This window comes from Dicentrarchus labrax, unplaced genomic scaffold, assembly GCF_905237075.1.
Source record: "Dicentrarchus labrax unplaced genomic scaffold, dlabrax2021, whole genome shotgun sequence".
In the NCBI taxonomy this organism is placed as follows: Eukaryota; Metazoa; Chordata; class Actinopteri; family Moronidae; genus Dicentrarchus; species Dicentrarchus labrax.
Genome location: NW_026136712.1, coordinates 4,683,877 through 4,702,371, shown reverse-complemented (window position 1 = coordinate 4,702,371; position 18,495 = coordinate 4,683,877). Strand labels below are relative to the sequence as shown.

The 18,495-nt window shown below is 41.9% G+C and overlaps 2 protein-coding genes across 3 annotated transcripts in view; one reads left to right on the top strand and one right to left on the bottom strand.

Moving 5' to 3' along the window:
* The window catches only part of mprip (myosin phosphatase Rho interacting protein), a 41,644-nt gene extending 33,653 nt beyond the window's left edge, over window positions 1-7,991 (bottom strand). The window contains exons 1-3 of one of the 2 annotated variants that reach the window (XM_051418184.1): window positions 6,956-7,991; window positions 2,097-2,174; window positions 1,779-1,844 (exon numbers count right to left, since the gene is read on the bottom strand). In XM_051418184.1, coding sequence (XP_051274144.1) covers window positions 1,779-1,844; window positions 2,097-2,174; window positions 6,956-7,078 — 267 coding nt within the window. In that variant the 5' untranslated portion in view covers window positions 7,079-7,991. The remainder of the gene's footprint in view (window positions 1-1,778; window positions 1,845-2,096; window positions 2,175-6,955) is intronic. The other variant, XM_051418185.1, reaches the window with a different exon arrangement.
* Window positions 7,992-9,399: 1,408 nt separating this feature from the next.
* Window positions 9,400-16,520, top strand: dhrs7cb (dehydrogenase/reductase (SDR family) member 7Cb). The gene is made up of 7 exons (XM_051418192.1): window positions 9,400-9,568; window positions 11,219-11,375; window positions 12,452-12,564; window positions 13,961-14,171; window positions 14,269-14,361; window positions 15,701-15,862; window positions 16,060-16,520. Exons 2-7 carry the CDS (start codon window positions 11,222-11,224, stop codon window positions 16,266-16,268), a joined length of 942 nt encoding a protein of 313 aa, XP_051274152.1. The 5' UTR covers window positions 9,400-9,568; window positions 11,219-11,221; the 3' UTR covers window positions 16,269-16,520.
* The last annotated feature ends 1,975 nt before the right edge of the window (window positions 16,521-18,495 follow it).

The following is an 18,495-nucleotide window of genomic DNA, read 5'->3' as shown; positions in this document are numbered from 1 at the left end:
AAATCATATCTGCCCTCCACTGGTGGCCGGAGCCATTGGGTAAACAATGATGAGCTTGATGAGATCAGGAGCATTAACGTGTTGTTATCAGCTCCAGGGTTTTGGAGAGTTCCTATCCTCTGGGTCCAGAGCACAAAGCAGCCATTTCCCTGACCCACTTTTCCTGTCTTGTAGAAGCACATGAAAAGACCAAAGGACAATGAGGCAGACAGTTTTGAAATAACTGTTACAATGAGAGGAAAACACAACTGCACACCAGCCTGGGTGTCACTGGAAACACATTACACAGTGGAAACGCGCACACGCACTCACGCAAACGCAACCAAGTTTCCTCCCATTGTCATCACTGTGCAACACAAAGAGATTCACCAAATGTGACTTCAAACGTCTGGCTTATACACAGCCATAGCTGGACTATTACAAAGTCAGCTCATCTCCTTTCGCCTCGCTGTCCCACTCACTTATACGGACACACCTGCTGAGAGGGTCTGTGTGTTTCATATAAAAATCTGCTGAAGAAATAGCTGAAAACAGCTGCTATCCTGGACTGGCGCTCATTTAGAAGAACCCGAGCCCAGAAATGAAAAGAACCTGCGTTACGTCTTCGCAGCACACGTAAAAGTAAATGTCTGTGTGTTTCTGGCAGGCTGGCTGGCTGGTAGTGTGTGGCCCCCAGTGTTTACACACAAGCAGTCTAATCTCCAGCCTGATCAGCCGGTATGGGTTTGGTCACCCGTGTCACATTCCCCTAGCGACACACTACCACCACAAACACAGGCTTACAGTGGGCACTGAGAGGTGACTTCCCAGCCTCTCTTTAGTTCTCGGACCCTTTTCACCACACACTGCGTATCCAGGGATCTCTCTGAAACACACGGCTGTGATGGTGCTTTTTAAAATGGGTTTTACCTCTAACATATTTTGCATATTACATCCCATATGTCGGACTGTGCAGCACCACTGATTCACCCTCTATGAACTCGTAGGGAACATTTCCGGTGAGGTAGCACATTTTCAGCTCTGCTTACTTTACTGTACCTTTATGTTTTTGTCAGACCCGCTCCAGATAAGCCTGCACTATCCTCATAATATTCACAGGCAGACCTGGGAATAATGGATGTGACACTTGATGAATGACATTTTCATCCCGCATCTCAGACACAAACACACTTGTCAGACTTGATTTAATGATCTCACACAACAAAAATGTTAAAGCTAGAAACACACTTTGAGAGACGTGAGGGCCAGACAAACCATGGAGTACCGACCAGCAGCTTATGCTGTCCACACTCTGCACCCATAAAGAAGATGTGGCTGAGAGTGGTGACGCACACAGCACTGATATCAACAACAGCTGACCCATGTGACACGTCTCCAAGAGCACCCGTCAACGCAATACACTTTCCTATCATCCAGTTTCTGGCTGTTCCACTGATTGACAGTCTGTGGCTGTAAAGTGCAGAGAAACGTGTGCCAGTAAAAGGCAGGGACGAACACAACAAGCTAGTTAACATGGATGTAAACAATCTAGGTTTCAAAGTGTGACTTACTAGGTACTATTTGTTACTACGGTATATGTTTTTTGCTGTAACAAACATCTGCGTTACATGTTATTAGAGATGCGGTGACACTAGTGCAAACCAACGTGTAGAACTGAACATTAATTGGTGGCTCTAACTCTTCTACACGAGTCATGTAGCAGTTCTCCGGGCTTAAGCTGCAGTTTCACAATGTGGCTACTGTGGAAGTCTGAACAGTGGACAAGGTGCATTACTTACCGATTCGTCCAGGGCGAAGCGCAGGCAGCCATGTTCGTACAGCACAAAGAATCTCCGTTGCCATTTCTGTCAGAAGATATAAATGCTGTCAGAATAACCTGAGGTACAGAATTAGCTCTTTCTCAATAGACCAAAACAATGAAGCATTAGAGTTCAGCCTCACTTTTCGTTGTTTCAGATAGGGCAGTGAATGGAGCTGGTTCAGTATTCCTACTACAGTTCATTTCTGTTAATTAAGGGGAGGTATCTGTGTGTATACATTGTGTGTGTACACTCATTTAGTGAACAAACACGCAGGCGTATAATGCATGTGCTTACCCGGGATCTCTGCATTGGATTGTCAAAATCGGTTCCCTCAGGGGCCAAGCACAGCCATCCACCATAAATAGGTTTAGCCTGTAAAAGGGAGAGGGGGAGAGAAAAAGAGCAATTTAGGTAATCATTAAAACTGGAAGAGAGTGTAAGCTGGAGGGGGATGGGAGGGAGAGAGGTGGCGTGAATATGAGAGAGAAGCCTGTCGGGGTCCAGATGTTGCCTCTGTTCTCACAGTGCATTTTGCAGCCGCACACAACCAGCTAGTGAGCCGTTTGCTGTAATCAGCCCTGTCTGATGACATGCCTGAGTGCCTCTCTTTCCTGTTTCCCCACAGAAGACGAGACTAGTCTGACAAACTGGTGGTATACTCAAAACAAACAAAATACGTCTACTCAAATGATTCCCCTTGGCCACAAACTATCTCAGTCCAGAGGAGGCAGAAAGGTTCAAAAGACGTGGAAACATATAAACACAGAGCCTGCTCCCATTGGGCAGCAGGTAGCAGCTCTTTAAAACGGCTGCTCTTTGCTCTCCATTAACACTGACAGACTCTCTGCTTTAAGTGTTAACCATTAGCAAGCAGCTCTCATACCAGCACTCAGTCTGCTATCCTAATACTGGCCCTGTTACTGCTCTGTGTCACTGCATGCCTGCCATAAATCTATACATGCCTTGTTTGAACTCGCATGGACGTGCCTATGAAGGCAAGTTTTGATGAGCTGAAACCATTAAAAAGGCTTATTTTGGAGGGGCGGCATGTTGTGACCCACATAAATCAAATCAGTCTGGCAATTAGGCGGAAGATGACAAACTCATGTTTAGATGTCCTGTACAGAGGCAGACGGGCTTAAAAAGGTCTCCAGAGACGACCACAATGGGACAACACACAGAGCAGCTGTTTCAGAAAGAGCAGGAGCAAATACACATCCCTGCAGATGCTCGCACACATAAAAACCACACAATGGACCTGGCTTCCTCTCTGCTGATCCTGCAGTGAACACCCCTGCAGTGCCCTCTTCCCAGAGAGTCATCTTAGGCCAAACCACTGTGGATAAACTATAAAAGCTATCTCAGCTCATCGCTTCTCTGTCTCGACAAGAGCAAAGTAACCAATACAATTAACACACAGCACAGTGCATACTACAGGCCACGACTTCAATATGCCGGCAATGTGCATTCCAGGACGATGTTGCGTTGCGCTGCGGGAAAAAAGCTGAGCCAGAATCAGCGCTGACCATTACAACGCAGTGGTCTCAGTGAAACGAATGAAGAGGGTGTGTTTTCTGATCACAGACTGAGGGTCGGGTTATGCTCGAAGAGAACTGGTTAGTATGACGAGCTATTAGAACGCCACCTTCTGAGTGTGCACAATCCACATAGAAAAAGGTCGCTTTTCATTTTAGCTAAAAAATTCACTGTATTTGCCACCACATCAGTGAAGTTTTACACCCGGAAATCAGTCTCAAAAATCCCATATCGGTCGGGCTCTAATACAAAAGCGAGTTGTCAGAGACGTGATAAGTGTTATGGGGGTAAGTCTTGCACTTGGTTGTTTACAGGAAAAATGACAGAAATTGTTGTGTAAAGACAAAGAAAGAAAGAGTGTAAAGAGAGAGCTAGAGAGAGACATTCAAACTCAGATTATTTTCTCATGTTTGCACACCTGGCAAATCACAATGTGAAGTGGGTGTGTATGTCAGATTGTCAGCTCTGTTACAGTCACACAGTCCTCCTAATTCCAACGTGATGACTGCAAAAACACCAACTGACGCTCCAGAACCTCGGCCAATGTGCTAGCCTCGTCTCGTCTATGTTGAAAAGACATTGTGACGATGGTTAAAAGATAAATGTTCCATATATGGATATATATCGTATGGTCTTGAATTAACTTATGTTAGCAAAACATTAGCCAACCTGCTAACTAACTATTGACAGAGCCACAAGGGGCGGGACTTAAAAAGTGTCAATAATGATCACAGCGCATAACTGCTGTCTAACAAACCCTACGGGTACTTCCTAGGAGGACCTTTAATCAGTTCTCGAGTTCTGTTGGCACTTGACAGTATGCATAAACATAATTACATAAATGACTACACAGTAACGTGTGATTGGCATTAGTGACATTCAAAAGAAGCGATTACAGAGACAGATGACAGAAAGTTGGCCCCTTCACTTTTCTGCTGCACGGAAGCACTCAACCATTGGCAATAATATGTCAGTGTCTTCAGAACGCTGTTCCCCAGTCCAAACAGATCAATCTGTAAACACTGGTCTCACACTAGTGTTTACAGATCGATCTGTTCTGAGGGGCTTTTTGAAGGCTCTGTTTTCAGAGTAAAACAAGTCCAACTAAGTGTGGTACAAAGGCCAAAATCTGAGAGAAAACAAGGTGCTTTCAAATTTGTCTTCATTAGTGTGGACGTGTTCATTAACTGTAACTCAGCAGAGCAGGTTTATTCTAGCACGGGTGCCGTTGTCACTCACCAGGATGTGGGTGACAAAAAAGCACTGCTGGGTGTGACAGCAGGGAAAAGACCTTCTATCATCACAACACTGAATCTACATACAAACGGCCTTTAAACAAACACTGTATTAAGCTGGAGCAGAGCCACAGATATGGTCTATCTGGCATGAAGACATGGCGTCTGTCTTTGAGTGATGAAAACGACTCTGAGAACGGCCTGCAGTCAGTAACTGCGTTGGAACATTTGGTACGTGTTAAAGCTCCGGGCTGTGTAAAGTTTGACTCCACTGTGTATCATTATAAGCTCTCATGGTGGGATGTTGAGCAGCAGCCGCTGGGAAACTTGACTCTGATTTCCCAACCCCACACTTCCTCCCTCTCTCTCTCTCTCTCCCTGTGACTCCTGCTCCCACTCCTTAAGTCCCATCACATCCCTGCCTGTCGTTCTCCGTCCCTCCCACGTACATGTAAACCTTAAGCCTGCCTGCATCCTCCATCACTGCCCTGCCTCCCACCACCTCTCCCGTATAGCGTGATCGCTTTTTCTCCTAACAGGGAGGGCCCGCCAAAGCCTGACGAACATCTCGGCTCTCTCCGGGGACAAACAATTCATGTGACCGAGTGAAAACCGTGACAACAGACTTGGAACTCGTGGGGAAATAAAACTGCTTTTGGAGCACACTGACTGAAATAAAAGAATGCACTGGGGCTCCAGCAGCAGGCGGCCCCTCCCCCAGCCCACCTTTTATTCTAGCAGTGTTGAACAAAGAGATTGTTTATATTGGATACTGTCCTTCCGACTTTCAGCTCTCTTCCCTCTGCATAACTTTTCCATGTGGGCTATCTGTTTCAAAAGCTGCGTTCAAGCTCCAGCTCCCTTCAAGTTCTGAATAACTTGCATTTAATTTAGGGCTCAAATTCACTTAGCTAAATCACCTATTCATGGTGTTTTAACAGCATTATGCAGCTTTAAAGGAGCTTTCTTTTCACTGGGTTATTGAGTTTATCTCCTCCAAGTCAGCCCGTATCAGTTTCTGAACACTGGGAACATTTTACAAAGCCTAACCCTCACCTTGGGCCTGGTAAACAAGGCTCAGAAGTTTAACACTGTTTATGTGCCGTTATATAATACAGCTTTAGGCCAGTAATGGCCTGGTGCATAGCGGTAACTGGTTTGAGGGCTGTCCAGATACAGTCCTTACAAAACCTGCTTGTGCAACTGAGCTCCCTGCTAACTGTTGGATAGCTGACAGACCGGAGACATTTTCAAAAACCCGTAGGCGACAGCGATGAGCAAGGACTGATGGCGTATATACTTCTCCAAGGCCGGGGCCGTAAGCCTCTCTGGTTCCATCATACGGCTGTGGGAGAGAGCGTTGGCCAGGTCACTGGGAGATTAGAGGAAGTGATGTAACCATAAACCATCGATCTTGACTCAGGAGTCTTGCATCCAAAGGGTTAACCTGCAGTAAAAAACTCAGTGCAGCAAGGCATACACACACTTCTGACAAAAAAAACAAGTGTGTGTGCCCCCACACACTCTCAGAGGAGGAGAGGATGCTGACGTTGCTGTTTGGCTCTTAAAGCCGCGTTCAAGGGCCCATCTGGGCCTCATGTCTGGGATCAATTACAGGATACAACAGAGACTAAACTAATGATCTGAGACAGAGAAACAGGGACCCAGAAAACATGCTTAGAATATGGTCTCCGCGGCTGAATGAAGCTTCACTTTATCTTTGCAGCTCTCCCCATTAGCTTCCACAGAGCGGCCTCTGGTCTGCCTGCTGGGGTACACTCTCAAAAACAAACAACTGCAGATAAACAACAGCTGAAGGTTGCACGATCAATCACAGAGACCAAAGTGGCAGGCAAATGCGGCCATTAGGAGAAGAAATCCACAGGAATTCACTTTCACCAGTTTGGTTCAGTCACACGGACAGAGACAGGCTTAACAAAGAAGTGAAGAAACCATAGATATCTTGTGTTTCAGCCAAAATAAACACCCCAACTTTCCCTAGCTGTGCCACTGTTGCTTATCAAGTCCCTTAAGACTGACTGTAGCACACAGAGATATGATTGTCTCTATAATGGACATCCGGCTGGGGATTGCAACTCAACTTGGACATCTTACTCATTATGGGGGCAGTTGTTCACCTCTTTTACTTCATAAAGACATTAAAGCATGCAGGGCATTGTTTTTCTAAGCTGTAAGGATGAAACTGTCAGCCTACATTCTCATGAGCTTGACAAGCTGGTCAGCAGCCAATACTCATTTTTCACTTTCCACAGTCTGGAAGCAGCAACAGCTCTGGCAAAGGTTTATGTCAGTTGGCAGTCAATTAAGGGACTTTAACTGTTAAAGGCACTGGGGAATGTAAATGTCATGAATGTTGCTTACCTGGGTCAAGTCCTGGTCCGTCAATAGATGCAGCTCCCGTGGTTTGAAGCAGTTCTGACATTTACTTTTGTTGAAGAAGTTCGCCTGGAATTTCCTACAGGGGTTTTCTTTTGCGGTAGACATTATATTTCACCTCTTTTTAAAAAAAAAATAATACTATGTGGAGGTGTGGAGTTGTAATCCCGGTGTTTTATTGTGCGTTTTCTTCTATCCCAACTTTCTTCTATCCCAAAGCTCCTGCACTCCGATGCATTTTCAAGTAAAAAAAAGAAAAAATGACCAAAACAGGAATGGAACTGTTCGGAAACGACGTTCAAATCAAACGCTCCTTCTGTCTGTTTAGTTGTATCCAATTGCTGCTCCCCAATAAATAATTAGCTGCCATCAAGCCAGCCTTCTCACCATCACTCAGTCAGTCAGTCAGTGATGAATGCTTTTCAGTCCATGGCCTGCAACCACAAAGCGGAGTGGGGAGAAAGGTGGCTAATATCCTGTTAGCTTGCCAGTGGATTTCCAAATCAATAACGTGATGGCGTACGCCACAAAAACAACATTTGCACACAGTTACCGCCTTTAGGCTCCGAGGCGACAGTGTCCAGTAGGTAACAACAGACTCCCATGTGAAGTACCCAACCCAAAAGAAAGCTTGCAGTCAGACAGCAGGCTACTATCCCAGTCGCAGCAGTCAGTCCATGCGAAGTTCATCCAGTGCTCCTTTGCTAGGCTACGGTTAGCCCAGTTAGCTTAGCTCGCAGACAGGGTAGCTAATGAAACCCTCTCCTGGCTGGCGTCTTTAACTTGACTTTTAAAAATGAGACGGTCCCAAAGTCCGAACGGTTCCCGTGCTGTTCTCCCCGGTAGAGACGCTGCATGCAGGGAGAGCACCTCTCGGCCAGTCACAGATGGCAAAAGGAGTATGAAGGGTTTGGTTCCATAACTAGCCTGGTTAGCAGCAATAGGTTTATTTTCTTCTTTCCCAACGGAGCGAGGGGGCGCGGAGAGAACACACACACACACACACACACACACACACACACACACACACACACACACACAGCTCCTGGAATGCTCCGTAGTCTCGCGATAACTAGAGTACACAGTTACTGAGCTTTTCAATACCTGATCATTATGACTAAGAATGAAGTAGATAAACTGATATAATTAAATATTTAGATGCAGTTTAAAGCATTTTTTAAATTAAATTTGATATAATGTCAGAGCTCTAAAAAATGTCACACCAAAAAGCTTAAAATCCTTTCACAGTCTACTCTTTAACTTAAGCTAAGCAAGCAGTTACATAATGAAGTTAAAGATACTCAACAAGAAAAAGTACCGAGGTGATATTGTATATGTATATAAGGCACACAATACAACAAGGTAAATATACTCCACTACAAGAGGAAGTGTTTTATTAACATTTTAATTAAGTAGAAGTAATGTGCGTGCATTTCATACTTTTACTGGTTTTACATTTTCAAGGAGGAGTAATTGCTCACTATTTTATGCGCAGTTGGGAATATTTTACACAATGAAAATGTGTGTATTAAAGGATGAGTATGTGTTTTTTATGTAAAATCTGAATCCGCAAAGTGACTAAAGCTTTCAGATAAATGTTGTGGAGTAAAAAGTACAATATCTCCTTCTAAGAATTTATAAAGTAGCATAAAATGGAAATAATCAAGCAAAGAGAAGTACCCAAAAATTGTACTTAAATGCAGTACATGAGTAAATTGACTTTCCTACTTTCCACTACTTGCTAAGTATTGCCAGCAAAGTTGCCAGCTAAAGTATCTAAAGTAAAAGTACTAGTTATGAAGAAAAAAGGCCCATTTAAGTCATATATTATTATATATTATACTACTGGATTGCTCTTACTGATGCAGTAATGTGCATGCAGGGTTTTATTGTTGCAGTTTTTATTTAATTTTAAACTAAAAGTTTTGGCAACTTTATATATTGTTGGGTACTTTAATAACAGTAATTTCTAACCCCCTCTGTAAAATACAGTAAAAAGCCTAATGTTTTACTCTAAAATGTGCTGGAATTAAGTAGCATACAATTGACACACTCAAGTTAAGTACCTCAAAATTGCACTTAAGTACAGTATTTATCCATTTTTTAAGTACCTAATCATCATCATCGAATAAATCCAGTGAGTGAGTCCTTAAGATGTATCCTCACCTGTTAAAGTGTAATAAAATGCTCTGTTCGTCTTAGTCAAAGTATTTCTGCATTCAATTTGTATTACTGAAAGATCAATTTCTTTATTGGAAAACATGACTCAGCTTTAAAACAGCAGTACAACGCAAACACTTAACACAAAGTGGAACTGAGACTCTTATTTGTCGTCCATCCCTTCATGTTGGCAACAAGGGAACATGCCTCAGATACTATGCACCACATATGTGTGTATTAATGGCTGACCCAAGCAGAGGCTATTATAAGCAGTTCCAGTGGACAGCAGCGAGACAGACAGACAGACGGACGGACAGGAGAACAGAGCTGTGTGTATGGACGAGGGACACAGAGGGAGGAGAAGGGCCTCTGTTACTTAACTAAACCCGGAAAAAACAACAGCCAGTCCTGCTGAAGGATTAACTCCCTGTCCGTGCTGTAAGTGAACCAAGAATAACACAGATTATAGGTGTGTGTGTGTGTGTGTGTGTGTGTCTGTTGTGTGGTTGCTATAGATGTACACTCACAAGCGGCCTAACCCACCGGGAACCAGTAATGTGTCAGCCCCAAATATGGGGCTGAGCAGGGAAATGGTTCCCTGGAGTCATAAATACTAGTTTTAATGTGGATTAGGGGTTATCTTAATGTGTTTTCACAAGTAGAGCAGGACAAGTAAGGTCATCCATCGCTTATAAATGTGAGCCTCCCCGGTTGCCCCCCTTGGGGTATCTTATGACAACATCCTGGAGGTGACATAGTGAGAGGCATTCTGTGGTGGCAGCATAGCCAGAATATATTTAGCTGTTCTCCTCAAACTCACTTTACATGGTAAGTGTGTTATCAAGGCCAACAAATGCAAGTTCTTCCCTTAGGAGGCTTAACAAATTTAGAGCACAAACAGTACAGTTTCACACAGTCAAAGCAAACAGCTACACATCCATTTAATATACTGCTCTGTTAAATGTGTGGTCAGACCTGTATGGCTTTTGCATGTTACTGTTGTCTATTTTAAAGTAATAGTTTTGGGAAATACGCTTGTTAACCTTCTGGCCGAGAGTTAGCTGAGAACACTTTTACGTCTGTACAGTAAATATGAAGCTGGAGTCAGCAGCCTGTTAGCTTAGCACAAAGACTGGAAGCAGGGAGAAACAGCTAGCCTAGCTATGTCCAAAGGCACCTCTAAAGCTCACTCATTAACACGCTGTATCCCGTTTAAAAAGAGGGAAAATGTGACATGTTGTAGTTTTACTGGGGGTTATGTGCTCTTCCTTGCTCGGGACAAGTTGCCAGGGAAAGTGGAGTTACTAATCCAAGACACAGTCTGGCTCATATCCGCCCATAAAACAGCTAATTCATTTTCACACTTCTGTTATTGTATGGATTTAACAAATTCAATATATTATGTGTTAAATAGTGGGCTTTACAGCTGCTGGTAGCTGGATTTTGTCCCCTTTGGACAGAGCCAAGCTAGCTGTTTCCTTCTGTGAGTGTTTGTGCTAAGCTAAGCTAACTGGCTGCTGGTTGTAGCTTCATATTCACTGGACAGATATGAGAATGGAGTCTTTTTATCTAACTCTCAGCAAGAAAGCAAATTTATCCAAAATGGTGGACCACTGCTCCATTGGTGACCCATAATAGAGACCTGTGTTGTTTCATTGCACATTTCGGAAGGTTACTGTCTCACATGGTTGCTTCTGACAGATCATGCTGAATTTAAAAAAAACCTTAGGAACACTCATTGTTTACCTTCAGTACACTGATAAGTTCAATCTTGATAAAATCATCCATTATTGGTTTCCATGATTGGATCAATACCAAACACAAAAGTAGAGCTGTAGATAAAGAAAATCATTTAGTTAATGGATTTTTAGCTGTCAGATAACTGAGACAGGTCCCGAATTTGCATTCAGTTTGATGTACTTTTTGTTATCGACATTGTATTAGTTAACACCACAAATGAGCCACACCCTGGGAGACCTGAAACCTGATCTGAGCTGTCCTGTCAGCACAGGCTGCTGGCTCTTCTGATGCAGGTCAGTAGGTCTGTAGCTGTTTCCCTGCACTGATCCTGTGCTCTATCCTCCACAGAACATGGCCCTTCCCTCGGTGATGGTGTTGCCCCTGCTTATAGTGGTGGCGGCAGGGGTGTATTACATCTACAATGAGGTCATGCAGTTCATGTCCAAGTCCTTAGTGCGAAACAAAGTGGTGGTGATCACGGATGCTGTGTCCGGGGTGGGAACTGGTAAATGATCCCGCTTGTGTTTTTAATATTTTACTGTACTGTCATTGTCACGGAGGTTTTGATTTCACCCTTCTTTCTTGGTTTCTCTGTCTGTCTGTCTGTCTGTCTGTCTGTCTGTCAGCAGGATGTCTCAAAAGAAAACTCCATGAAATTTCACTAGACGTGTTACCCTTAGGGGCTGAAGGGCAATTGATTTAGGTGGTGATTCAGATGTTGGGATTGTACCATTTGGTGATTATTGTATTGTAGCCATGACTAAAAGTAATGGAGACAGACTCAATTCAAAGTATGTACCTTTGAACTGCATGTTTATGGTAACATCAGAACACTTTAGGAAACAGAATTATTCTCTTTCACGCAGAGAGTTAGAACAGAAGATAAATATCACTCCTACAGCAAGAAGGCTGTTAGCTTAGCTTAGCTTAGCTTAGCAGACAGACAGAAAGCAAGCGCAAACAGCTAACCTGACTTTGTCCAAATTGTAAAGATTTGTTTTTTGTATGAATTAAGCAAATTACACGTGATATCGAGCTTTAAAGGTGCTGATAGCCCACTGTAGGTAGACATTTTAAACTTTGGACAAAGCTAGGCTAGCTGATGCCTATACTTTAATCTTTATGCTAAGCTTATTGCAGCTTCATATTAAGCATACAAAAATGAGAGTGATATCAATCTTCTTATCCAGGTCTAAAGGTTTTTTGCAAAAACCGAAATGTAAAAATCGACATGTTGTGCTGGGAATTTCTTGGCTGGAAGCAGTGATTTTCTGGAGTTTTGGCTGGTTGTGTGACAACAAGACTCCAGGAAGTTACTGTTCCCGGCCAAGAAGCAGTCTGGAACGTAATCCCCACAAAGAAAAAGATATAACATTTCAATTTGTGAGCTTTAGAGGTGTTGATAGGCATATTGTTTTCCTTTGGACAGGGCCAGGCGAGCTGTTTCTACCTGTGTTCAGTCTTTTGTGTTAAATATGAGAGTGGTATGAATCTTCTTATCAAACTCTCAGCAAGAAAGCAGGCTGATTATTAAATGAAGCGACAGATTTATTCAGCGTGTTTTTCTCTCTCTCTGTTCAGAGTGTGCCCATCTCTTCCATAAGGGCGGTGCCAGGCTGATCCTGTGCGGGACTAGCTGGGATAAACTGGAATCTCTGTATGACTCTCTGACTAATGACGCTGACCCCAGAGAGGTGAGCAAATTGAATGAATAAAAATGGCGCATGACGGAACATTAGTCTCCGTTTGAAATACCATAAACATGCCAAACTCTGAGTAAACCCTTCCAAACTAAAACCATTACTCTTTTTGTGGTGCTGAGTCATCTTTTTGGCAAACTACCCGGCGGAGAAACAAATCTTTCACTATGGCTGCTCCAGTAAACACTCCAATCTCATCTCTATTAATATACACTGAACTTTGGCAGCATGTGACAGTTCTTATCAGAGAGCAAAGCCCTTACAATACCACACAAATACCTGAAATAGCCATTAGGAATTAACACGCGACACTGACATGACATGGTGGGTTTGAGGGTTTTAAGCCAGACAATAGCAGGTTCTGTACTTGTTTTTATCATAGTCCTCTGCTCCGTCGCCACCTCCCAGATCACCACTTCCTCCTTTTGTCAACATAATAGCAGGATATCCTCTCTGACAGCACACTGTCCTCCATGTATCTTCTATACACAGAACAGAGCAGGTGTGTTTATGTGGAAAAATCACATGAATAGATGACTTAAGCTAACATATGAACTCATGACTTTTGATGTTTTAGCTGTCGATGACACAAATCAAATCAATTTCTGGTTAGCGCTGAGTTCGTTTTCCTCTGGATTATCATTGGCTTCAGTTCATAGCTTACCTACCTTTGTTGTTCGCCCTGCAGCATCTACAGTACACTAAATGTGCTCATTGATGCCGGTGCATTGCTACACCTACCACAACATATATCTGCTCAGTTTCTCTCATAATGAAGTTTTTATGTTATATAAAGATATTTCATGTTATAATGACACATTTTCCTTGTTGTTATATCAAGAAACTTTTATGTTATTACACAAAATACTAACATGACTTGTTGACAGAAAGCCTGCAGGTCATTCACAAACCAAGAGCCATAATAAGATAGACTCCCTTTTCCAGACCCGCTTCGCACCAGTCAAACCTTTAAGTCTATATTGTTGGATCCAAGATTATAGGTATTTTCTACAAATACAGACTTAGAGCAAATGGGCAATTGACCTAAAATGGCCTTGAACATTAATTTATACCAGTGCTGAATCCTACGCAGAGCAAGTGAAGAGCATAAGACCAGTGTACAATGTGCTGTGATGAGTCCTAGTTTGAAATCTGTCTCAAAACAAAGACAAAGACATAAAACATTTGGGCAATATAGACACTGGGTACTCGTGAGTAAAGTAATTTCCCACATATTTAGTTTTACATATAGTTAATTTACTGAATAATCAAGTAAAACGTTTTGTTATTGAAACATTAAGCAGTTTTTTAGATCTGTTTTTCTCATGGCTTTTCATTGTCCACACATTACGGTCAAGTGGTGAAGTAATACATTTCTGTGTGCCCCTAGACATTTGCCCCAAAGCTGGTGATCCTGGACTTCAGCGATATGGACAGCATGGAGGATGTGGTGGCCGAGGTGGTGGAGTGTTACGGCTGCGTGGATGTGTTGATCTGTAACAGCAGCATGAAGATGAAGGCCCCGGTGCAGAGTGTCTCCCTGGAGCAGGACAGAAACATCATGGACATTAACTACTTCGGCCCCAGCACTCTGGCCAAAGGTGTGCCGGACATTCCTGAGAAAACCATCATCAAATTTATGCTTGGTTCTTCTTAATTATCTGTTTTTTTTTTAAATGTGTCCAAATTATGTGACAGGTGTTCTTCCAACGATGATCTCAAGAAGGTCAGGGAACATTGTGCTGGTCAACAGCATCCAGGGAAGATTGGCTGTCCCATTCAGAAGTTCATGTGAGTTGCCAACGAAAGTCTCTATAAGCCTTTCCTCAACCAAACTTAAAAGGTTGGTTCACCTATATCACAAAAAATAGCACTTATGATACTTACTGTGGTACTTATGGTATCTAGCCATTAGAGGTAGGCAGAGTAGCCAAACACTCAAGAGGAAGTACTTTATGAGGTAGAGTAGAAGTAAATGTACTGTAGTGATCACAATAACGACTTGAGTAATAGTATAAAGTATGATAGTTATGTATTTTATTTTATTTTTGTTTGGATATGACTGACATTGGCATTCTTTGTGATGGAATGTGTAATGTCTAATACAACAGAGCTGCAATAAAAATCCAACCTCTATGAAGGTTAAACGTTGAGTGTTTGTTGTTAAAGAGGTGCTGATTCAGCTGTGTGGTCCTGTTGGAGGATGCTGTTGAACTGTACTGCATTCTACTGACAGGTGTTTCGATTATTTTGTCCACCCCATGTACATCAATAAGCAAAATAACAGAAATAACGCTCTAAGCTGAACATTCATGAAAGTAAGATTCATTACATCTGTACAGTTCCACAAACTATCCAAAATGGTCAAATTCGTACGGAGCCTTTTGCACATTAGCTATAGGCTATTGTTCAAATGTGGAATATTTTGTATTGTGCTTTCTTTTAGTACTTGAACATTGAAATGACCCTCCTGTGAGTTGACAATACCAGCAGTGGCCCCCGAGGCAATTTGAGTTTGAGACACACCATAAAAAACATCTATACGAACATGGGCCGTGTAGCTCCTACTAAATAGCATGTGCAAAGTGTCTATAGACTTTAGTTAATCGATACCGGCTACTACACCTTCTGCTATAAAGTTCCATTCAATTGGAACTACTTTCTAACTAATAAACAGTCCTCATGAAATTTGTTGACTGCATGGAGAGACAATAATTCTGGAGATTATTTTAAAACTTTTCAAAGCTGTGAGCTGCACAAACAAAATTCCATTCACTTCCATTGTAATGGGGTGGAGGCAGCAAATGGATGGATATCTGGACATATAAAACCAGAACTATTCGCATGGTAATTGGAAAAATATGTATTCTCATAATGTGGGGGACCCTTTAAAATGGGTTCTTTGAGAAAATAACACTCACTGTTTACTTTAGCCCTTACTTGAAATGAAATACCACTACAACCACGTTCTCACGGTGTGGTGTAACAGACTGGAAGGCTCCCTGTGACACAACAGAAAACAATTAGCTAAAGTATGTCCTCTGCAATGTATGGAATGAGAATTCTTTACGGCTAAGTCACACCTCTTTTTTTGTGTTTGTGCACAAATGTGTGTGTCGGCACCTGTCAGATGCGGCATCTAAGCATGCGGCGCAGGCCTTCTTCGACTGCCTGCGGGCTGAAGTGGAGGAGTTTGGGATAGTCGTCAGCACCATCAGTCATACCTTCATCAATGCCTCTGACCCGCCGCCTGTGGAGGAACCTGCCCCCAAACCAAACGCTGTGACTGCATGTGAGTAAGAGAAGTGGTATGGAAGTGACTGACAGAGGAATGATATCAATAAAACCACCACAAAGGTGTTTCAGTTTCTGGGAAATAGACGGCAGGGTGAATGTTTCTTAGCTGGTGTTGTTTGCTTTTTTGGAACAGAGAAAATAGTTCCTTGTAACATGTTTTTTTAGCACAAAGACTAATCCGTCCTTCCACAGTTATTGCCAAGCAGATGACCCATGGAGTGCGCCCGTCAGTCCTGGCCAATGAGATTATGCAGACGGTGAACAGGAAGAGGAAGGAGGTTGTGCTGGCCCACCCCATCCCCTGGGTGGCCCTCTACCTCCGCTCCCTCCTCCCCTCCTTCCTCTTTGCCGTGCTGAGCGCCGGAGTGAAGGACTCGGTGCTGGCTGAGCAGATGCAGTAGGAGAAGGGCTGAAATACAGGACGAAATCATACGGAGATGTGAAAGAAAGCGCGGCTTGTTTGGAAACGAGAGACGTGTAAAAGAAAGTGCTCGACACAAGGCTGGATCACTGCTGCTCCAGGGCCCCAGACCTTCAGGGGGGCCAAAGGCTTTACGACACTAAATCCTGTCTTTATTTGTGAGATTAGATGAAATCATTACCAAACAAACAGAAAATCAAATCAATGTAATAAATATTCTTTTTGCATCTTGCCATGTGTGCACACAGGTTTTTACTTCTACTGTCAGATTTACTGATTTATGTGTTCAGATGTGCACTGTTAGCATTTGCACAGATTTGAAGCAGAGATATAATCCAGCTCAAACTCAGCTATTTGCAGGGCTATTCAGTGGTGGAATGTAACTAAGTTCATTTATGCAAGTGCTGTTCTTAAGTTAAATTTTGAGGTACTTGTACGTTGCTACAGTATCTCCATTTTATGCCACTTTAAGCAAAGAAAGGCCATGAGGATTTGGTGCTTATAATCAACTGAATAACTTTATGTTGGAATTAAATAATTTATTTTGCACACCTCTAATCTGAACTGATGTTGTTTGAATATAGTATAGTAATAGTAATTAAAAAATGTTCACATGGAATGTCTCCTTTGGTCATTTTCACATCTAAAAATGAAATTATTCATTACAGAAGTAAAAACATATCACACAGTAATGTCATGAACATTCAGGCTGATATACAATCAAACCTGAATAAAATTTGTCATCTTTTTGTAATTTTAAGTTAAATTTTGTTAATCATATAATGCAAGACAGTTCAGGTGAGTGATGATGAAATTACACACTCATAAATTCAGACAGAACGTTTTCAAAGTAAAATAGTTTAATTTATTGGCATTTACAACATAAGCTGAATTTCACAATATCCTATTTATTATGGCCTTTCTTTGCTTCTATACTACTTTATACTATACTCCACAACTTTTTACTGTACTATCTGATATCTGACAGATATCATTAAATTTTACAACAGGAGCATCAGCCTATAAAATAATACATTGTTGCAAATGAAACTGCCCAACAATATGTAAAAAGATTAAACTAGCTCCACCTCAACCAGCTGCAACATTAAAATGCACTTTACCTATTAATACAGTAGTAATAATAAATGATGAAAGGTTTGAATAATAATACTATAAAATAGTTTGGATGCAGGACTTTTATTTGCAATGGAGTGTTTTGTTTTCATTGTGGTTTTATTACTTTTACTTTAGAAAGAATCTTAATAATTCTTCAGAACAAAATAAATCCATACCACTTACTTTCCATATCATCAGAAGGGAAAGGGTTCGACTGAATGTATTGATCCAGTATTCTGGGTTTGGTGGACGCTAGAGTGAAGCCACAGAATGATTGCAGTTGTGAACGTCTTTCTCTGTGTCACCTCTAGGTGGCAGCAGTATATAGTTATTAATAATGATACTGGATGCTGGTGAGATCTGCCTTTGCAGACCTCCTTCCACAGTCAGTTGTTTATGTGGGGATGAGTGTCCCAGTATTTGCTCTTTTGAAATGTTAATTAACTCCCCTAATTAGTCCAAGTACCAAATAACTGATAAATAAGCATCAAATGATAAACTTTGACCTATTTGTTTTAGATCTGTTTTGCAAATTGGTGGCCCTTTTACTCTAATGTTGCAATAATTGCTTGGCATTGCAATGAACAAAAAAAAAAAAAAAAATTTTTTTTTCAAAAACAATTTCCCAAAAAAAAATTTTTTTGGGGCCCCTTTTAAATTAAAAAAAAAAAAAAAAATTTTTTTATTATATTTTTTTTAATTATTTTATTTTAAAAAAAAAAGTGTGGTTTAGTTTTTGGGGAATTGAGGAGGGGAGGTAGAAAATTACCCCCCCCCTTTTTCCCCCCCTTTCCAAACATAAGGGAGAAATGAATGTTATATTCCATTACTCCATCCATTAGATCCTCCTAAATGTTACACACTAGTTAGGGATGCACCAATCAGGTTCTTCTGGCTCGTCCTAGTGCTCCTAATGGCATTTGCTAAAATACACCGGGCCTGAACACAACCAATAAGAGCAGAGTAAGATGGAAAGACACATTGGGTTGGAGGCTTGAAGTTGATTATTGAGTCTCCTTCCTAGCATACATTTTTGACAACTTTGGTTCTGATTGGTGGTTTTTGTTTGGACCTGGTGGATTTTGCAAACA

What these genes read in the sequence shown, in the direction of transcription:
- dhrs7cb (XM_051418192.1), top strand. Translation starts at nt 11,222, where the DNA reads ATGGCCCTTCCCTCGGTGATGGTGTTGCCCCTGCTTATAGTGGTGGCG. An exon ending in CCCCAGCACTCTGGCCAAAG is followed by an intron (nt 14,172 to 14,268) that starts GTGTGCCGGACA and finishes ATTATGTGACAG; the next exon opens with GTGTTCTTCCAACGATGATC. An exon ending in ACCAAACGCTGTGACTGCAT is followed by an intron (nt 15,863 to 16,059) that starts GTGAGTAAGAGA and finishes GTCCTTCCACAG; the next exon opens with TTATTGCCAAGCAGATGACC.